The sequence below is a fragment of the Stegostoma tigrinum genome, chromosome 3 (genome assembly GCF_030684315.1).
Source record: "Stegostoma tigrinum isolate sSteTig4 chromosome 3, sSteTig4.hap1, whole genome shotgun sequence".
Classification (NCBI taxonomy): Eukaryota; Metazoa; Chordata; class Chondrichthyes; order Orectolobiformes; family Stegostomatidae; genus Stegostoma; species Stegostoma tigrinum.
In genome coordinates, this window is record NC_081356.1 from 57,408,250 (window position 1) to 57,428,441 (window position 20,192).

General features: G+C 39.8%; 1 protein-coding gene across 8 annotated transcripts in view; it reads right to left on the reverse strand.

The window, feature by feature from the left end:
- Positions 1-20,192, reverse strand: part of aopep (aminopeptidase O (putative)) — a 326,113-nt gene that overhangs the window by 202,110 nt on the left and 103,811 nt on the right. For all 8 annotated transcript variants that reach the window (XM_048525180.1, XM_059644617.1, XM_059644619.1 and 5 more), the window contains one exon: positions 4,812-5,001. In XM_048525180.1, coding sequence (XP_048381137.1) covers positions 4,812-5,001 — 190 coding nt within the window. The remainder of the gene's footprint in view (positions 1-4,811; positions 5,002-20,192) is intronic.

Genomic DNA, 20,192 nt, shown 5'->3' on the forward strand with positions numbered 1-20,192 from the left:
CCAGTTCTCCAGGGAACAATAGAGTCAGGCAGAGCACAAATTTAGCAACATCTGCAATACTGGCATAATTCAGACCACTGTACTACACTGCAGTCATGATCAAACATGCAGAAGTTTTACAAAAAAATTGTGAACTCCAAATTTTCTGACTTTGGAAAGGGCGCAGCAAAGGTTAGGTATGTAGACTAAAATTAAGGAAGATAAGAATGGGTGTGCTGGAGAGAACTGAGCTCATGAAAGATCACAAAGGTCAAAAGATAAACCTTAATGAATTATTCAACATAACCATAAACTCTGTAAATGGGACACAATCAAGCTCAGAGATGGCTGGGTGAACATAGTTGAGATTTAATTACTGCATACAGATAGCAGTGAACACTTGGAATGGACCGGCAGAAGGCCAGCAGAGTTGGATAATGTTGGCAGCTTTACAACAAAGGTTTACAAAATTTATGACAGTTGGAAAAATTATTGATTGAGGGATATGAAAGATTGAGTATACCATGCATCAAACACAAAGACCTTCATATTCTTATGTAATAAAGATGTATAAATAATATGCCTATTTCTGTTATCTTACATAAGTAAATTTCAATTGGGAACAAAATGATGCAGCAGATTTTATCACACAAACAAGCTTCATGACTAAAAAGGAGTTAAATCAGAAATGACAAATGTATAAGAATACTGCGTTCAAAATTCAGAGCAGCAAGTTGAATACAGTACATTTCCTGTTGGACCAAAATATAAATAGATGCCTTATTTCATTTAAGAATGATTTATATTTTCTGTCCATCCCTCAGTATGTATTTTACAATATCTAACTGTTTTCTAAGAAATAGCATTTACAATTTATGTTCCTGGTGAAAGCCCAAAATGCAGAAAAGTCTTGATTTTATGTATTAAATAGCGAAATTTAGAAAATGTGTATTCTAAATCTTGCAGCATTTTATTTTGTCATTTCAAGCAAATCCCACTGACGGGTTGATCTTTTACATTCCTGACTAATCACCACCCATTGACATTCCATGGTGTTACCATCACTTGAATCCCCCACTTTGAATAACCTTGAGGTTACCATTGACCAGAACTTGAATGGACTTGTAACATAAACACAATGACTTCAAGAGCAGGTCAGAGGCGAGGAATATTGCAGCAAGTAACTCACCTCCTGACTCCCCAAAGCCTGACCACCATCTATAAGTCAGGAGTGTGATGGAATATTCTCTACTTGCCTGGATGAGTACAGCCCCAACAACACTCAAGAAGCTTGACACCATACAGGACAAAGCAGCCTGCTTGATTGGCACCACATCCACATGCAACCACTCCCTCCACCACTGACATTCAGTGACGGCAGTGTGTTCTACCTACAAGACGCATCTAAGATGGCACCTTCTAAACCCTCTCAGAGATAGCAAGAACTGCTGATGCTGGAGGTCAGAGACAACACACTATGGATCTGGAGGAACACTGCAGGCCAGGGCGCATCACAGGAGCAGGAAAGTTGGCATTTCCAGTCAGGATCCTTCTTCTGAGGCTGCCTGGCCTGCCGTGTTCCTCCAGCTCCATAGTGTGTCACCTTCTAAACCTACAACCAATTTCATCTCGAAGGACAACATCAACAGACATATGGGAACACCAACATCGGCTCCTTCACTGTTGGTGGGTCAAAATCCTGGAATTCCCTCCCTCAGGACACAGAGTTATTCTACAGCATTTAGACTGAAACGGTTTAAGAAGGCAGTTCACTAACACCTTCTCAAGGGCAACTGGGCAGACAACAAATGCTGGCCAGCCAGCGATGCCCAAGTTCCACGTGCAAGTAAAAATGAATTACCCTAACAAAGACAGTTTAATAGACAAAGGAAAACGAAAACAATAGCATCAGCATACTACAAGGAACAGAGAAAGCACTTCGTTAGGGACTGAGTGCTACACATAAATTGATCTGTGTGACCTGAATTCAAATATCATTAATATCAGTCTAAATATTAGTGCCACTTCTTCCACACAGCAGTCAGTCTCAACATTGAAAAGTATTTTACATATATTCATTGTAGATTGTTTCAGGATAATGCTAGGTATTTTAAGGGCTTCATTTTCTTGAGGGACAGAGAAAACTGAAGTTATTTTCCTTAAATTGGAGAACTTAAAGGGAAGGTTTACTGGAGGTGTTCAAAATTGTGAAGGATTTTAGGATGTAAATACGAAAAAACTTTGTAGTAGCAGAAGCATAGTTAAGCAAAAGATGTAGATTCATGGTAATTGGCAAATCTCAGTGACCATTTCTGTTAGTGAAAAAGGTGCAAAGAATGGGCAGAGATAGTGGGAACTGCAGATGCTGAAGAATCCGAGATAACAAGATGTAGAACTGGATGAACACAGCAGCCCAAGCAGCATCATAGGAGCAGGAAAGCTGACATTTCAGGCCTAGACCCTTCTTCAGAAAATCAGAAAGGGTCATTTTCTGAAAAAGGGTCTGGGCCCAAAACGTCAGCTTTCCTGCTCCTATGATGCTGCTTGGCCTGCTGTGTTCATCCAGGTCTACACCTTGTTATCTCAATGAATGGGAAAATTCTTTTTGCCGACACTCAGGGCTTTATAACAAAATTCATGATAAAAGAGTAGAAAGCAAAGATCCTCTTTGGGTGATGACCTATAAATCTTGGACTCTTTATGGCTTAATACAGAATCTTATAGAGTTTTAATAGCACAGAAAAACACCCTTCAGCACCTTATGTCAGCACTTTTCCAGTGTCTATTTATTCTAATCCCATTTCCCAGTACTGTAGCCTAGTTTCAAACGTTCATCTGAATACTTCTGAAATGTCTCGAGGATTCCAGTCAATACCACTTTTAGGCAATGAATTCCAGATAAGCACCACCCTCTGAGTGAAAGAAAATTCCGCAAATCCCATTAAACATTCAGCTCTGTACCTTAAAACTATGTTCTTGGTTATTGATCCCTCTACTAAGGGAAAGGGTTTCTCCTTAGGTAGCCTATGACCCTCAGAATACAGTACACATCAATAGTCCCTGCACGACCTTCTCTGCACTAAGGGAATAACCCCGGCCTACCTACAAAACAGATGGAGAATATATTTACCCTTTAAGGTTGATAAGAATATCTTCTGTTCATATTATTGTTACTTCTATGCATTGTTTACCTTCAGAATCACTGCCATATTGGCAAACACACAACCACACAACAAAGTATAAATAAAACATTATGCTATCGGATCGATAACCGAGAGATAGACTCATTCTTGACAACGAGCAATGCCCTACATTATCAGGAACAACAATATATCTGATAAACTGAAGCAGTCGAAACTCATGTGCAACAAGATTCAGATAATATGCAGGTTTGGGCAAGTGGCAAGTGACTTTCATGCAACAAAAGGGCCAGGCCATGACCATCTCCTACAAGGGAGAATCTAACCATTGCCCCTTGATTTTCAGTGGCAATGCCATAACTGAATCCCTGACTATCATCATCCTGGGGATTAACATCCAGCAGAAACCAAACTGGATTTGTCATGTAAATACAGTCGCAATAACAGCAAGTCAGAGGTGAGGAATACTGCAGCAAGTAACTCACCTTCTGACTACCCAAAGTCTGTTCACCATCTAAAAGGCACAAGCCAGCTGTGTGATAGGATTCTCTCCATTTGCTTCAATGAGTGCAGCTCTAACAACCCTCAAGAAGCTTGGCATCATGGAGGAAAAGCCGCATGCTTGAATAACACCACATGCACAAAGATCCATTCTTTTCACCACCGACGCTCAGTAGCAGCAGTATGTACGATCTACAAGATACACTGCAGAAATTCATCAATGTTGCATAAAAGTACCTTCCAAACCCATGACCAATACCATCTTCAAGGACAAGGGCAGCTGATACATGAGAACACAACTCCTGCAAGTTCCCCTTCAGTCCCCGCGCCGCGCCCCCCCCCACCCCACCCTGGACTTGGACAGATATCACTGTTCCTTCCGTGATAACACAGTGATGGAAAATTTCTGAAGAAGGGTCCCGACCCGAAATGTCAGTTTTCCTGCTCCTCTGATGCTGCCTGGCCTGCTATGTTCCTCCAGTTTCACACTGTGTTATCTCTGGCTCCACCATTGGCAGTTCTTACAATCACTGTTCCTTCCGTGTCACTTGGTCAAAATATGGGAACTCTGTCCCTCATGGTATTCATAGATCATTGAATCCCTACAGTATGGAAACAGGCCCTTCAGCCCAACGAGTCACACTGACCCTCAGAGCATCCTACCCAGACCCATGCCCCTAAAACCCACCTAATCTACAAATCCCTGAACACTATGGGCAATTTGGCATGGCATTCACCTAGCTTGCACATCTTTCAACTGTGGGAGGAAACCAGAGCATCCGGAGGAAACCCACACAGACACAGGGAGAATGTGCAAACTCCACAAAGACAGTCACCTGAGGGTGGAATCGAACCCGGGTCACCAGCTCTGTGAGGCCACCATGTTAACCACCGTGTTAATCCAAGCAAATGGACTATAGTGGTTCAAGAAAGAAGCTCATCAGCATCCTCTCAAGGCCAACTGCAAATGGGCAATAAATACTGGCCCCACTCATGATGCCCACATCCCATGAATAAAAGGAATATATCAGAGAGCTGCAATATATTCACTTGAGAGTCCATTCCACGGTCTTTCAACAAAAGAATTAATTTAAAATAAATTCTTATCATAACAATAGCAGCAAGCTCAATTTCAGACATATATACTAGGCACTGCACACAAACCGACTAGCACACAAAATAAAAAATTACCTTTTGTGCCTTCGCCCAAAACACATCCTCTAAATAAGTGGCAAAACCTTCACTTATCCACTCTTCAGTCCAATCACGAGCACCAATGGCCAATCCAAACCAGGCATGAGCTATTTCATGGCACAGTCGTACTCCACAGAGGTTATTTTTTCCAGACAATACAGACTGCGATAGGTAGATGATGTGTGGACTAATAAAAGAAGATTTTTAAAACGTTACTAACAGCATGTTAGACAATCTTGAACTCCTCTTTATATATAAAATGTACTATCCTTTCATATGAAATATTAATGTTTTATTTCATAAAATGGTCATGACTTACCCTCATCACCTAAGGACTGCATCGACTAAAGTTGTATCTCAAGATAGGTGTTTAATAAACTGAATTGGATAAGGGAAGGGTTGTCTGCTTTTCATTATTTTTGTCAAAATAATAAAGCCCTTCCATTTGCATGTTCGCCATTCGCAAATTTGCTTATTTGCACAATACTTTCTATATACCTTTTTGCCAAATGTGAACCTAATCTTCACTTAGCCAGAGTTTTCCAGAAAACCTATATTCTACCATCTGTAAAGATCACAGATTGTGACATTCTCCAGAAATACATCTTCACAAATGGTTAGACATGACTGTATATAAAAGATCCTGTCCTCATCAAGTGATGTTCATCCCTCCCCCAGTCTATCACTTCATGCAGAATACGCATTGAAACCTTATGATGATTAGTTGGCATAAGGTATCCAATAAATCTCCTACTCAGCAGTCAGTTAAACGTAGAAAACCAAATTAAAAATCTGTTCCTATGTGACTATTAATGAGGATTGGTACATTTGTTAGTTTTGCAAACAGCAAGTTAATTGTCAATTACAGTAAATCATACAACAGACTACATTACACTTCCTTCAACTGCATCACAAAATTCATGTTTGGATGAAAGATTAGACTTGAAACATTCTATTTCTTTAAACCAAGAGAATGCCAGACCTGCTGCATACTTCCAACATTTTCTGTTTTTATTTTAGAATGCTAGCATCCACAGTAGTTTGTTTGTGCATCACAGATTTCACACACATATTGGGATTAGCCTTGATTACATCCTACATTTGCACAATGAATTTAAGAATGTAAAGCTAACAGCGTAGAATGATAACATGATCATTTTAAACTAGCTTTTGATTTAAAATAGAACAGTTTTAGTCAGCCTAATATATATGTGCATTCCATTTATACATACCTTATAACTTTTAAATGGATTCTTTCAAGCTTTTCTTTGTTCACTTTTAGTTTGTGCAATAGGTACTAAAAACTGCAGTTCAGTTACTACTGACCAGAAACTCAACTAGACTAGCCACATTAATACAGTGGATCTAGCAGTAGGTCAGAGGCTAGGGATACTGCAGTGTGTACTCATCTCCTGACTCACCAAAGCCTGTCTACCTTGTACAAGGCACAAGTCAGGAGCATGATGGAATACTTCCCACTTTCCCGAATAAGTGAAGGTCCAACAACACTCAAGAAGATCGACACCAACTCGATGAATCAGCCACAAAATTGACATTGCATTCACAGACATTCAGTAATTATTTCCACTACTTATGTCAGTAGCAGCAGCGTGTACCACCTATAAGATGCAGTACAGAAATTGAGCAAGGCTCCTTGTACAGCATCTTCCATCTAGCAGGACAGATATACGGGGACAACAGCACCTGCAAATTTCCCTCAAGCCACTCACAGTTTTGATTTGGAAATATATCACCAATCCTTCAGTATTGCTGGTTCAAAATCCTGGAACACTTTCTTTAAAAGCATTGTGGGTCTACCTACAACACACGGACTACGGCAGTTCAAGAAGATAGCTCACCGCTATCTTCTCTTGGGCAACTCACAATACCGTCATCCGATAACAGAATTCCAAAACTGTGATGAGTCTAACTAAATTAAAAATCTAGGCATACTGTACTTTATTCTGACAACACAAGGATGTTATAAACTCCATGGGGATCAAAATATTTAAAGCTAAATTTGAACTTCCAGTTAAAGTTGAAACGGTGGCAAGAAAGGGTTTCACATTTTACAACTTTTACTGCTATAAATGACTAAAAGATATAACTGAACACATTTCTTTGTAGGCAACTGCACTTTAAACAATAGAGAAGAGATTCCACATTTAACTTCTGGCATAATCAGAAAACTCAGTGCTACAGTTATACATAGATGGCTGATAAGTGGACATTTCACCATACAGGAACCAATCAAGAATTATTCTCATTTCCTGATGAAATGCTTCTTTTTCACTTGGCCTTTTGGATTACTTCTAATAGAACTGCCTTTCACTGTGAGGATTACACTGTAGGTCCTTTCTTCGTGCCGAAAGCTAGGCAAATCTTCCAGCTTCCTTTATGTCCATATGAAACCTGGTCTTTAACACAAGTATGAATTCACACCCACATTCTGCATGGTGAATTATAAGAGGCAACATTTTCTTTGTTTAAGGTGCAGGCTTGGCAGCTTCTGCCTCTTGTTGTCTACCTGCTGTAAAGACAAACTGTTGTCTCTCATATCACTGTGCTTATCGGAAAACCTTGACCTCAACCATAAAAAAAATTGGCTTCCTTATTTTCTTTCCCTTGTAAACTTATTAATACTTCTAACAGGAAACAAAATGAATTTGATCTGAACTCCCTTTCATTTTAGAAGTAAATAGAGAGTTTGTGGCACCACTGCTTACAATGCAATATCTATAATACCTTTTTAGGGTTATAGGAGATTCAACATCTATTCATGGTATGCTCAGAGAATGTGCCCATTGTCTTCAAGAGTAAACATGCTGCACTTCTTCAAAGTAAAATAATCCCGAATCTTCTTTAATTTCCAACAATCAAATAAGCTAGTTTTACTGCCACGAAGACTTCAGAACAGGTCATTGATTCATTTACTCTCAAGTTGAAGCTAAACAAATAAATGTAATAACCTTACAAATCAATGGGTACAATCCTAAAACATAATCTTATAAAGCACATAATTATAACTAGGAAATCACCAAGGATGAAGATTATAACACATTTCTTTTTCTAAATTTTATTATTCTAGATTTTAACAAAAATTCTAGTTGTAAGTGATACTTCAAATGCAAAGCCTTCTACACAAAGTAAATGATCAGACACATTCTTGATCATTTAAAAACATCACCTATTGATTTTTATTTTAAATGCAAGAGTCACTACAAACTTCTAGGGACATTAAAGATTTGGGAATAATTTCAGTACACAAGGATTATTCTCTTCAGAAATGAAATAGCCTATATTTCACTCAAAATACTTGTCATGAGAATTTCACAGTGAAATTATTATTAAAAGGCAAATATTACAGAGGCATGAAGTATATAAATGTTTCATTTTGAAAACACTTCATGAGCAGTTGCATTGATTAATTATTAAGCAATGATTCTAATAGAAAAATAAATTTAGCAACAACCATCCCTTCTGCAGATTTTTTGATTAGATAGTCTTTCAATTCTTTGCAAACAGCTAAATAAAACATATTCCAAGTTGTAGTGGATAAATTAGCTATAGACTACAGGATTAGTAAGATTTTGGTAGTAAACAGTCAACACAAAATTGTTCCATAAATTGCAAGAAAATGTTTCATTGTTCCTGTGTTTCATTAAACCAAAATATATGAAAAATGAGAGAAAGTCATATAGCCTCTTAAACTGTCTTCCTCATTTAATAAAAACATAACAGAATTTCTAAATTAATTCCACCACATCCTCTGATTTTAGTGTCTTTATGGCCAAAAATCTGCCTTCACGATACTCATTGATAGTCCACTGAATGGAAGAATCCCGGAGATCCCAATCATCTGAGCAAAGCTATTTCTCATCTCAGTCCAAAATCTCCAATCCCTTTATTCTGAGACAATTGCCTTTAGATTTTAGAAACAGGTACCCAGCATCTATCCTCTATGCATTCTGCATTTGCCGATTAGACTACATCTAAACTTTTCATTCTACTCTATTTCACGAAAGATGGTGGCTTACTGGTAACATCACTGTAGTACTGACACAGATTAACCTGCTTCAGGAAAGGAGTTTAAATCCCACCAGTGCAGCCAGTGGAATCTGAATTTAATTGTTAAATGGCGGCCCATTTTAGACTGAGGTGAGAAGAAATGTCTTCACTACGAGGGTATTGAATCTGGAATTTTCTGTCACAGAAGGTTGTGGAGGCAAAGTCACTGAATATAAACAAGAAGAAAAACATTTCTAAAGGGTACAAGGGTGGTAATATGGCATTGATATACAGGATCAGGTACGATAACGGTGAATGGTGCAGCAGGCTCAAAATCTGAACAGCCTACACCTGCTACGGTTTTATTCGACGGCCCACTCACCTCAGAAATCAATGAAGCTTGGTTGCATCCCTTCTAAGGCAAGTGCATTCTTCCTTAGCTAATGACTACAATATCAGTAAGACCATGCCAACTGCACAGTGTACAACATCTGATATAATTACCATAACGACCTCTTTATTGTTATATTCTAACCTCCCTTGCAATAGAGGCTAATATACAATGCATCTTCTGAATCGCTTGCTGAACCTACATGTCAACATACTGTGATTTATATACAAGGATTCCCTAAATCCTCTGTTATGCATGTTCGTTTCTAATCCTTTGACAAACATTATGCAAAATTGATAATTTGATACTTCCCTAAATTATACTCCATCTGACACAATCAAGGCCTGTCAATTATTGTGTCTATTTTATTTGCAGCCTCATCATGGCCTCTTTGCACCCTAATTTTCCACTTAGCATTGTATCATCAGCAAACTTGGATACAATAAACTAAGTGCTCCCTCATCTCAGTCACTAACACATTGTAAGTCCAAGCTTGGATTCTTGCATTAGTCCAATTGTTACATGCTACTAACCTGAAAATGACCTTCTCTTTTCTTGCTGTTAACCAATTGCCAATTCATGCCAATCACTTCCATTACATCCAATCCCATAAACTCTAATTTTGTGTGACACCCACTTACATGGAACTTTATGAAATGCCTTCTGAAAATCCGAATATATTACATTCATTGGTTCCACCTATTGACACAAACATCAGTTTGGTATGGAATAGACACATCAGTATGTACATATGCAGCATATGGATCATTACACTGCTAAAAATTAGAATCAACACTGTGATACGCTGTCAATATAGTGATATAGAGTTTATAATTATGCTGTTGTATTTGAAGGCAGTCTAATTCAAATAAAGTACAAATATATGTTTTTATATTTTCAAGATCACATAAACATTCAACTTTGTTCTATATTGACTCACAGGTTATGAATTTTGAGGCACATGTACACAGAGTATTCCACCTTACTTTACCTTTCCATAATAAATTAAGCCCTGACACGAATTCTAGATATTAACACTTCTTCTCAAGCCTAGGGGTAAGAATAGGTAGGGTTAAAGAATCGCTGAGAATGGTATTACAGGCATTGATAGCATATTGTTTAGTATTCAAATATTGAAAAGTCAAATTTATGATGTAAGGCAATAAGCGCAGTGTGTCATCATTTAGAATTTACAAGGCAACAATCTATTGTTAACATTTGACTGTAAATCAAAGACATTCCTTGTGCAGTGAAATACATGATTAGTACATGATTTAGTGTGTCTCCTAATTATTGGTTCACTCATGTCATTGCAAGGTACACTGAACTAAACGTTCGTGTACAGGAAGAAGCATTTCAGTTAGAAATATGCCAGCCATTCAGAGTCAAATGAAGTACAGACTGACCTTGGGTACATAGCTATGATGTCAAAAGTGTTATGCAAAGGAATTCAGTCAATTAAAAGTTTAACCTAGACTATTTAGACCATGACTCAGGTGGCATGGCCAGGTCAAGAGACCATAACCACAGGAATCCAACAAGTAAATAGGATTCTAGTTACGTAAAATGTTACATATGCATACTCTGTACAAGCAGACAAGGGTAAATGTTCAAAATAATGCTACATGACAACAACAGCATCATACCTACCCTAAGAACATTTTTGTGTTACTTATTGCACAGGATTTCTATCATGTACTTAAGCTGCTCTCATTCACTAATCAAAAATCTGCACCAGTGAAAAGATTATTTTTCAAAGCTTGTATTATTTTTAAATAAATGTGACAGAAATAAAATAAAAATCAATCTATTCAGTCTTTCTGACCATGGTTCTGATTTGTATACTCACGCCAACATATATAAGATAATAATATCTCTTTTCTATTGAAGAATTGAAGCCGTGGTCCCAGAAAACAAGAAGTAAGAAATAAGAACAGGAGGAGGCTATGTGGTCCCTCAAAATTGCTCTGATATTCACAGTTGAACTATTAGATCAACTCAACCTACCCTCAGCCCACCGTCACTCCAGCCCCCATTCCATTTCTTGATTACTTTAAAGCCCAAAAATCCATTATTAAATATTCTCATTGTCTTAATGCCCTTAACCTTCCTGAGTAATGAATTTTAAAGATTCATAAACTCTAAATGAAGAAATTTCATATTGTCATTTTAAAAAGCTGATCCTCTATCTTATGTCAATGGCCCCCTTTCCTAGCCAGGGAACCAGCCCCTCTGCATCCAGCCTGTCATGCCGTCAAAGAATTTTGTGTGTTTCAAAATGATCAGCTGTCATTCTGCCCGGCAACATAGAAACTTGATTATGTATGTCCTGGCTACAAAACATAGAATAAATCCAACCCTTCCAATTACACTCAATCAGTACTCTCAATCATCAGCAAAGTTACGGAAGGAGTCTTCGTCAGTGTTATCAATCAGCAATTGCGCAGTAACAATCTGCTCATTGACTTTCAGTTCAGTATCCACTGGGGCCATTCAGCACCTGACCTCATTACAGCCTTAGGCCAAACACAGACAAAACGACATGAGGTGACCGTGATTACTCTGAACATCCAAGCAGCATTTAACCTAGTCTGGCATGAAGGAGCCTTCACAAAATTGGAGTCAATGGGGAAAAACTTGCTTCCAATTTGAGGCATATATTGTACAAGGGAAGATGTTTGTGGTTGCTAGAGGACAATAACCACAATATCAGGACATCTGTGGAAATTCCTTAGTGTAGTGTTCTGGGTCCAACCTTCTTCAGCTGTTTCAATGATCTTCCCTCCATCACAAGATGATAAGTGGGGATGTTCAACACTCCACAGGTACTGAAGGTCACAATTTCCTTAAATGATAAGACAACACCGACATTCGGGCTGATAAGTGGCAAGCAACATTCATGATATAAAAGTGCAGGCAATTACCATCTCCAACAGTAGAAAATCTAACAGTCTCCACTTGAAGTTCAATGGCATTGCCAATACTGACTTCTCCACCATCAACATTCTGGAAGTTACCACTGACCAGAAACTGAACTGGACTCACCATATAAATACTGTGACAATAAGACGAGGTTTACAGGCTAATAATTCTGATACCTCCTGACTCTCCAGTACCCGTCAATCATCTACAAGGTACAAGACAAGAGACTGATAAAATACTCTCCAGTGCCTTGATGAGTAAAGCTGCAAAAACACGAAAGAATATTGGGCCATACTGGACAAAATAACCTTCTTGATTGGCACCTATCCAACCACTTTCAACATTTAATGCCTTCACCACAGAGCTCAGTGGAAGGAGTATGTACCATCTAGAGGCTGCACTATACCAGTTCACCAAAGTTCCTTCAACAGCACCATCCAAATCTGCAACTGCTACAACCTAGAAGGAAAAGGATTGAAGATTCATGGGTACAGCTTCGAGTTCCTCTCCAAGCCATGCACCATCCTGACTTGGAACTAAATAGTCTTCAATGTCTCCAAGTTAAAATTCAATAACTTCTTTTATAACAGCACAGCAGTGTACCCAAACACTATTGTCTATAGCTGTTTGAAAAGACAAATCACTGTCCCATTCTCAAGGAAAATTAGAGATGGGCAACAAGTGCTGGCCTAGCCAGAAACACCCACATCCCAAGAACTTTTTGTTTTCATTCTTCAAAATTCTAGAGAGCATATTCAATCCCTTTTCAAAGGACATTCTCTCATCCCAAGAATCAACGCACAGAACACCTGTTGTGTCACTTCTAAAATATGTATTTCCTTCCCATGCTAAGGAGGACATATCTGTGGATAGTACTTCAAATATGATTTCACAAACCCTTAGACAAGGGTTGAAAGAAGTATTTGAAGATGAACCTTAAAACCCAAGTCTAAGATCATGGCTTATTGGGAAGTAAAGACCCCTGCATTCCTATATGATTTGGAAAACCTAGAGCAAGCAACTGAAAACATTCCAGAAGTACTTCAGCAGTGTTTTCACACGAGCCTCTGAATCAGCATCAGTGAATTGTAGTTTATCAGCAGCATCCTCCCGCAAGTCTACATGACAAGCATCATGGCACTAGTCATTCAAAACTAGTTCTGCTGGACAAGACAAGTCATTTGTATGTTTGACACCAACCTCCTAAAGCAACTGCCCTACTTGGATCTCAGTTATGACAAGAGATCTGCAAGAGTGCAACAGAATTACAGTAGACAACCCAGTGTGGACTGGAGGAATACAGCAGGCTAGACTGCATCAGAGGAGTAGGCAAGTTGATGTTTTGGGTCAGGACCGTTCTTCAGAAATGGGGGAGGTGGAAGGGAGCTCAGAAATAAATAGAGAAAGGAGGAGTGGAGCTGGGGAAGGTAGGTGAGTGCAAGTAGTTAGTGGCGGGGATTGGTCAGTGAGGTGGGAGGGGCAGAGAGTCGGGAGAGAAGATGGACAGTTTGTGTCAGGTCAAGGAGGTGGGGACGAGAGGGAGGATTGATCATGGGATGAGACCGGGGACGGGGAGATTTTGAAACTGGTAAAGTACACATTTAGGCCACTGGCCTGTCCATCTTCTCTCCCACCTATCCGCTCCTCCCTCCTCACTGATCAATCCCCACCACTGCGTATTTGCACTCAACTACAACCATCCCACCTCCCTACCCCAGCCCACCCGTCCTCTATTTATTTCTGAGCTCCTTTCTCCCTCCTTCCTTCTGAAGAAGGGTCCCAACCCGAAACGTCAACTTTTCTGATCCTCTGATGCTGCCTGGCCTGCTGTGTTCCTCCAGCTCCACAATGCGTTATCTCTGACTCCAGCATCGGCAGTGTGATCTCTGAGTGGGATATACAGTACAGGTGTCCTCAAAGCATCCCTGAAGTGGTCAAAATATCTCAATTAATTCATAGTATTAGCCGCCTCGTGACTGACCAAAAAGGATGTTCATTCAGGGAGGCACAAAAACACATCTAGAGACTTCATAAGGAATGTGCAGAGGTCAAGCTGGAGACAACATACAAACCTCCAAATAAATAAATTAGTGCACCCTACAAGCACCATCAGGCTTGCATGTGGCAGAGTCTGCAGATCATATATCGGACTGTTTCTATGCTAATTTTTTCATGTTTGGGTAGTAACAGTTATTACCTTTGAGATTCTGCTTTTTAACTTGTACCTAAACTCCTTCACCAGAACCACATTCCAGGTTCTGCCTAACTCATTGATTCCTATGTGGATTTTAACAACTTCTGATATGTTAGTATAGTAAATAAAATTGGGAAGTTACAGGTACAGATTGCCATTTAGGATTATAATATTGTGGCAATAACAGAGATTTGGATCAATGAAGGGCAGAGCTGTGTGTTAAATATTCCTGGGGATGAGATGTTCTGAAATGATACTAAATAGATGTGGTGGTGGTAAAGCATCGTAGTGCTAGAGCAAGAGGACATCCAGAAGGGTTTAAGGACAGAATCAGTTTGGCTAGAGCTTAAGAACACGAACGATATAATTGCATTGCTAGATGTCATCTACAGACCATCAATTAGTGGAAAATATGCAAGACATCTGCAGGGAGATTATAGCAAGATGCAAACATTATAGATTACTAATAATGGGGAACTTTGGCTACCTGAATGTAAACTGGGGCAGCAGAGGCAGCAAATGTTCCTTGACTGTACTCAGGAAACCTTTGTACAGCATTGTGTATCTAGTTCACCAAGGATGATGCACTGTTAGACCTGGTTCTTGGCAATGAGGTTGGCCAGATGGATCAAGTGGCAGTTGAGGAACATTTATGAGCCAATGATTATTGCATCATAATGTGTTGGATGATGATAATTAAGTTGGAGGGGAAACCAACTTTATGAGGTCAAAAATGGAGATGCGCTGGATAAACTGGGGCAAAAGCATGGTGGGAAAAACTGTAGCTGAATAATGGGCTACCTTTAAAAATAGATTTGGTTCAGGCACAATCAAGTACATTCTCTCAAAAGGGAATGGTATAGCAAATAAATTCAGGGCTCAGTGAATACAAAAAGCAGATGGAAATTAAAATACAATTTAAAAATGTTTGTGACTGACAGGTGTCAGATGGAAAATACAACTGAAAATCAATGGAGTACAAAGGGTTCAGAGCAATGATGAGAGAGCTTTATTACAGAAGAACAGAATGATTATGAGAAAAGAGTAGCGGTCAACAAAAAGTGGAATCCCAAAGTTTTTTACAGACACGTTATCAATGAAAGGAAGAGCAGGGACCTAAAAGGGGATTTCCATATCTATGGGTGAGGTACTAAATACAAAATTGGTACCTGTCTTTTTTTATGAAGTAGGTGGGTGCTACCAAGGCCATGGTGGAAGAAGCCCTGCCATGAGGAAGGTTCATAACTGACAATGAGGAAGTGTTGTATACACTATCAGGATTTAAAGTTGGTGAGGTATTGAGACTCAATGATAGGCATCCAAGGGTATTAAACGAAGTGACAGGACAGATGCCAGAGGAATCATCAGAGGCCTGGAAAAATGCAAACATGATAGCCTGTTCAAAAAAGTTGTAAATACTGCAAGTTCAAATTCACTGTGGGGAAGTCATGAGAAATAATGAACCAGAATGGAACCACCAGTCACAAGGAAATGGTGGGTTGATTAGTACCAGCGGGAAACAATATCTAAAAGTGGAAATTGTGCTGGAGATTTTTTGAAGAGATAGTAGATGGGTTTGATGAGGATAATGTTTTTGTCATGTACATCCACTTCCAGAAGGCATTTGATACAAAAAAAACAGCAGATTTGTGAGAAAAGATATAGCTGATGGTATAAAAGGGATGGTAATAACACGGATAAAAAATTGCCTGAGTAACAGGAAACAAAGAGTAGTGGTAATTTGGTATTTTTTGGGCTGGAGTAAGGTCTGTAGTAGTTTTCCCCAGAACAGGAAATGACATCACCAACGCAGGAAATGACATCACCAACCCAAGGAAACCTAACCAGATAAATAGAAAGTGGGACATAACACCAGCGCTTTGTCGGAGGCTCACTGATGATGTTACCTAGAATGGTGATGAAACGTCTGAAAACTAACCTTCCAGCTCAGCGAGCAAACCCACATCCATGGACAGAAAATATAAAACAGTGTTACAATACGCAACGAAGGTGCATGAGAAGAAGAACTTGGGTATATATCTGTGCAAATCACTGAAAGTGGTAGAACAAGCACAGTTATTAGAACAAAGGCACCTTACAGAATATGAATTCCCTGACTGGGGCTGTTACTCTGGTCTAATCACAGAAACCTGGCTGATGGAGCAGAACAGGAGTGTCTGAGGGCAGGTCAGAGGATCTCCTTGTGGATCTGCTCCTAGGTCTGGTCAGGCTTGTCATTAAACAGGCCCAGGCAGTGGGCTGTGGAAGGGGACATTATGGCTGATTGCCTGCCCTTCTTCCGTGGCTATGTTTGGACCCGAGTGTCCCTGGAGAAGGAGCACATGATGCCCACCAATATTCTTGATACTTTTAGGGATAGGTGAGCACCGCGGGGAATGCAGTGTGTTTTATTTCCCTTCCAACTCTATTATAACTTGATCCCTGCCCTCCTCTTCATAAAATATGAATTTCCTCTTTGGACTAGATTAACAGCTCCACTCAGGGAGCCTTGGCTGACAGATACAAATGGGGTATCAGACATCCTGCTCACCCACAGCTGGTTCTGAGGGAGTTGGGTAAATGTCAAACACTCTCCATGTGTAAATTATAGGTGACTTAGTGACATGATACCAGACTCTGGAGTTATTTCAGTTAATAAAGCATACAGCGTACTGGGCTTTAATGACCTCTTACAACTCGCACCAGCTCCAGGGGTGTGTCACAAAATTTCTGAGCAGTGAGATTTAAATAAAATCGACTGGGCTTTAATAGGGCCATAGAGTACAAGAGCAAGGTCATTACGCTGAATTTATAGAAAACACTTATTAGACCTCAGACACAAACAAAACAGAAATTGCTGGAGTAACACAGCAGGTCCAATGGCATCTGCATTGATTGTGCTGTTCTCTGTGGAGAGAAGGCGGCTAAGTGGAGCTCTTTTCAAAATCTGGACATATTAAATGGGTAGAAACTGTTCCCATTTGTAGAAGGATTACGAACGAGGGGATTGAGATTTAAAACTATTTGCAAAAATAGCAAACGTGATGCAAGAAAAAGCAAACGCATACAATGAGTGGCTCTAATCTAGAATGCACTGCCTGGAAGAATGGTGCAGGCAGGTTCAATTCATGCATCCAAGAGGGCATTAGATGATTATTTAAATAGAAACTGAGAAGGTACACGGAAGAAAGTAGGAGAATAGCACAAAGTTACAGTACCTCGTGGGCCGAATAACCTCCTTCAGAACTGAGATTTCTGTGATTCCAATAAGATAGCATAAAATTCAATCAGCAGTCTGTTATCCTTCTCCTACCCATAATTTTAAGTGGCAAAGCCAACGTAAGTCTGCAATTTCATAATGGGATGCTGTGACATAGTGGCTCCTCACTGAACTTGTAATTCACCTAGAATCTATTCTGAATCAATTTTCTTGAAAAAATTGCAATCTTTAAAAATAGTGCTTTTAAATACATGTCATCATGCTGGCACTGGCATAATGTCGTTTACGTTGTCTCCACCACTCATCACACTTGCTGGTGAAGTCCTCATTCAGATCACTGCCACTTTCTAATTCAGTCACTCCAATGTGTTATCAACAGCCCTCCCATCCTCTATCCATAAACATCAATGCTTCTACACGTATCTCAACTGCCACTGATGCATTATGGAAAAACCAACCAACCAATACTGGATCCCAGTCTCTCAATGCCTCAAATTTATAATTCTCATTTTCATGTTTAAATTTCATGACATCATTCTTCTCCATCTCTAGAGCTCACTTCGGTGCTATAATCCGACTCATTATATTGACTCCATTCCTCCTCTTATGTATGGCCCCTTCCATTTGTCTACACAGGCATTTCTGTAGCTTCCAAAGAGACTCCAGTGGTGTGCTGCTTCCCTGGTGCCAAGGTCAAGGATATCTGTAAGTGGGCAAAGACTATTCTGAAAGGGAAGGGTGAAATGAGGTCCTGCAAAGTGAAGTTAAAGAGTTAGGCAAAAAGTTGAAAAGTTGGACCTCTCAGGTTGCAATCCCAATTGCTAGTGAGGCCAAGAATGGAAATACAATACAGTTAAATGTATGGCTAAACAGCTGGTGCAGGAGGGGGGGGATTTAGATATCAGGATTACTGGCATGTCATTCAGGGAAGGAAAGACCTGTTCAATAAGGACAGATTGTACCTAAGCTGGAGGGGCACCAATAGGTTTGCCAGTACCACTCAAGGGTTTAAACAGGCGTGGCAAGGGGACAGGAACCAGAACAGTAGATCAGCTTGTGTAGCGATTAAGGAGAGTATAGGTTAAGTCAAGTACGTCGAATTGGAAGATTTAGAGTGCCATGTTAATGAACACGACAGTGTTACCAGTGTGACATGTACTTATTTTTATGCAAGGTGTAGAATGCAGATAAGTTTAGGGTCTGGATTAGTACATGGATCTACGATGTTGTAGACATTACAAAAACTTGGTTTAGAGAATCACAGCTCAATGTCCCAGATTGTGGATGCTTCAGGTGTGATACAGAGAGATGCAAGGGGTGCGGAAGATGCATTACTGATTAAGGCAAATGTCACTGCTACACTAAGGCAGGACATCTTGAAGGGCTCACCTAGCAATGCCAAATGGATAAAACTCAGGCTAAGAAAGATATAGTCATTATGAAGGGGTTATGCTATCGACATCCCAATAGCCAGTGGGAGGTAGGAGAAGAAATATGGCAAAAAATCATGAAAAGATGTAAGAACAACATGGTTGCTTTCGTGGGTGATTTTAATTTCTCCAATATCGGCCTTAGATCCAGGGCTACAGATGGAGCAGAATTTGTTAAGTGCATCCAGGAGGGTGTCTTGAAACAATACATAGATAATTCAATTGGGAAAGGAGCCAGGCCAAATCTTGTACTGGGAATTAGCCTGGCCAGGTGATCGAAGTGTCAGTGGGGGCGCATTTTGGGAACGGTGATCATAATTCCATAAGTTTTAAGTTAGCCATGGATAATGATAAGACTGGTGCTCAGGCAGAAGTGCTAAAATGGGAGAAGGCTAACTTTAACAGACAGGAACTGGAGAGTTTGGATTGGTGGATGAGCGTTTGAAGATACACCCACATCTAACATGTGGAAGTCTTGTAAAGGTCATTTGATTGGTGTTCAGGGCTGCGTGTTCTTGTCAGCATGAAAGGTAAAGATGGCAACATTCAGAAATCCTGGGTGACAACAGCTGCTGAAATTTTAGTCAAAGAGAAAAATGAGGCATATGTAATGTTTGGAAAATTGAAATCAGACAAGACCCTTTAAGTATATAAAGGAAGCAGGAAAGAACTTCAACAAGAAATTCAGAGGGCTGGAAAGGGCATGAAATATCATTAGCAAGTAGGATTAAGGAGAATCCCGATGCATTCTCTATTTTTATTTTTTATTTATTCATTTTGTAGGACGTGGCCGTTGTTGGATGGGCCAGCATTTGATGCCCTTGAAAAGGTGGTGGTGAGCCGCTTTCTTCAACCACTGCAGTCCACCACTGTGGGTTGACCCACAATGTTATTGGGGAGTGAATTCCAGAACACTGATCCAGTGAGAGTGAAGAAACAGCAAAATATTTCCAAATCAGGACGATGAGTGGTTTGCAGCAGAACTTGAAAATGGTGGTATTCCTATATCTGCTGCCCTTGTCTTTCTAGATGGAAGTGGTTGTGGGTTTGGAAGGTGCTGTCTGAGGATCTTTGGTGAATTTCAGTCGTGCATCTTGTAGATAATATACACTGCTGCTACTGAGCATCGATGGTGGAGGGAGTGGATGCAGTGGCAATCAAGCGGGCTGCTTTGTCCTGGATGATGTCAAGCTTCCTGAGTGTTGTTGGGGCT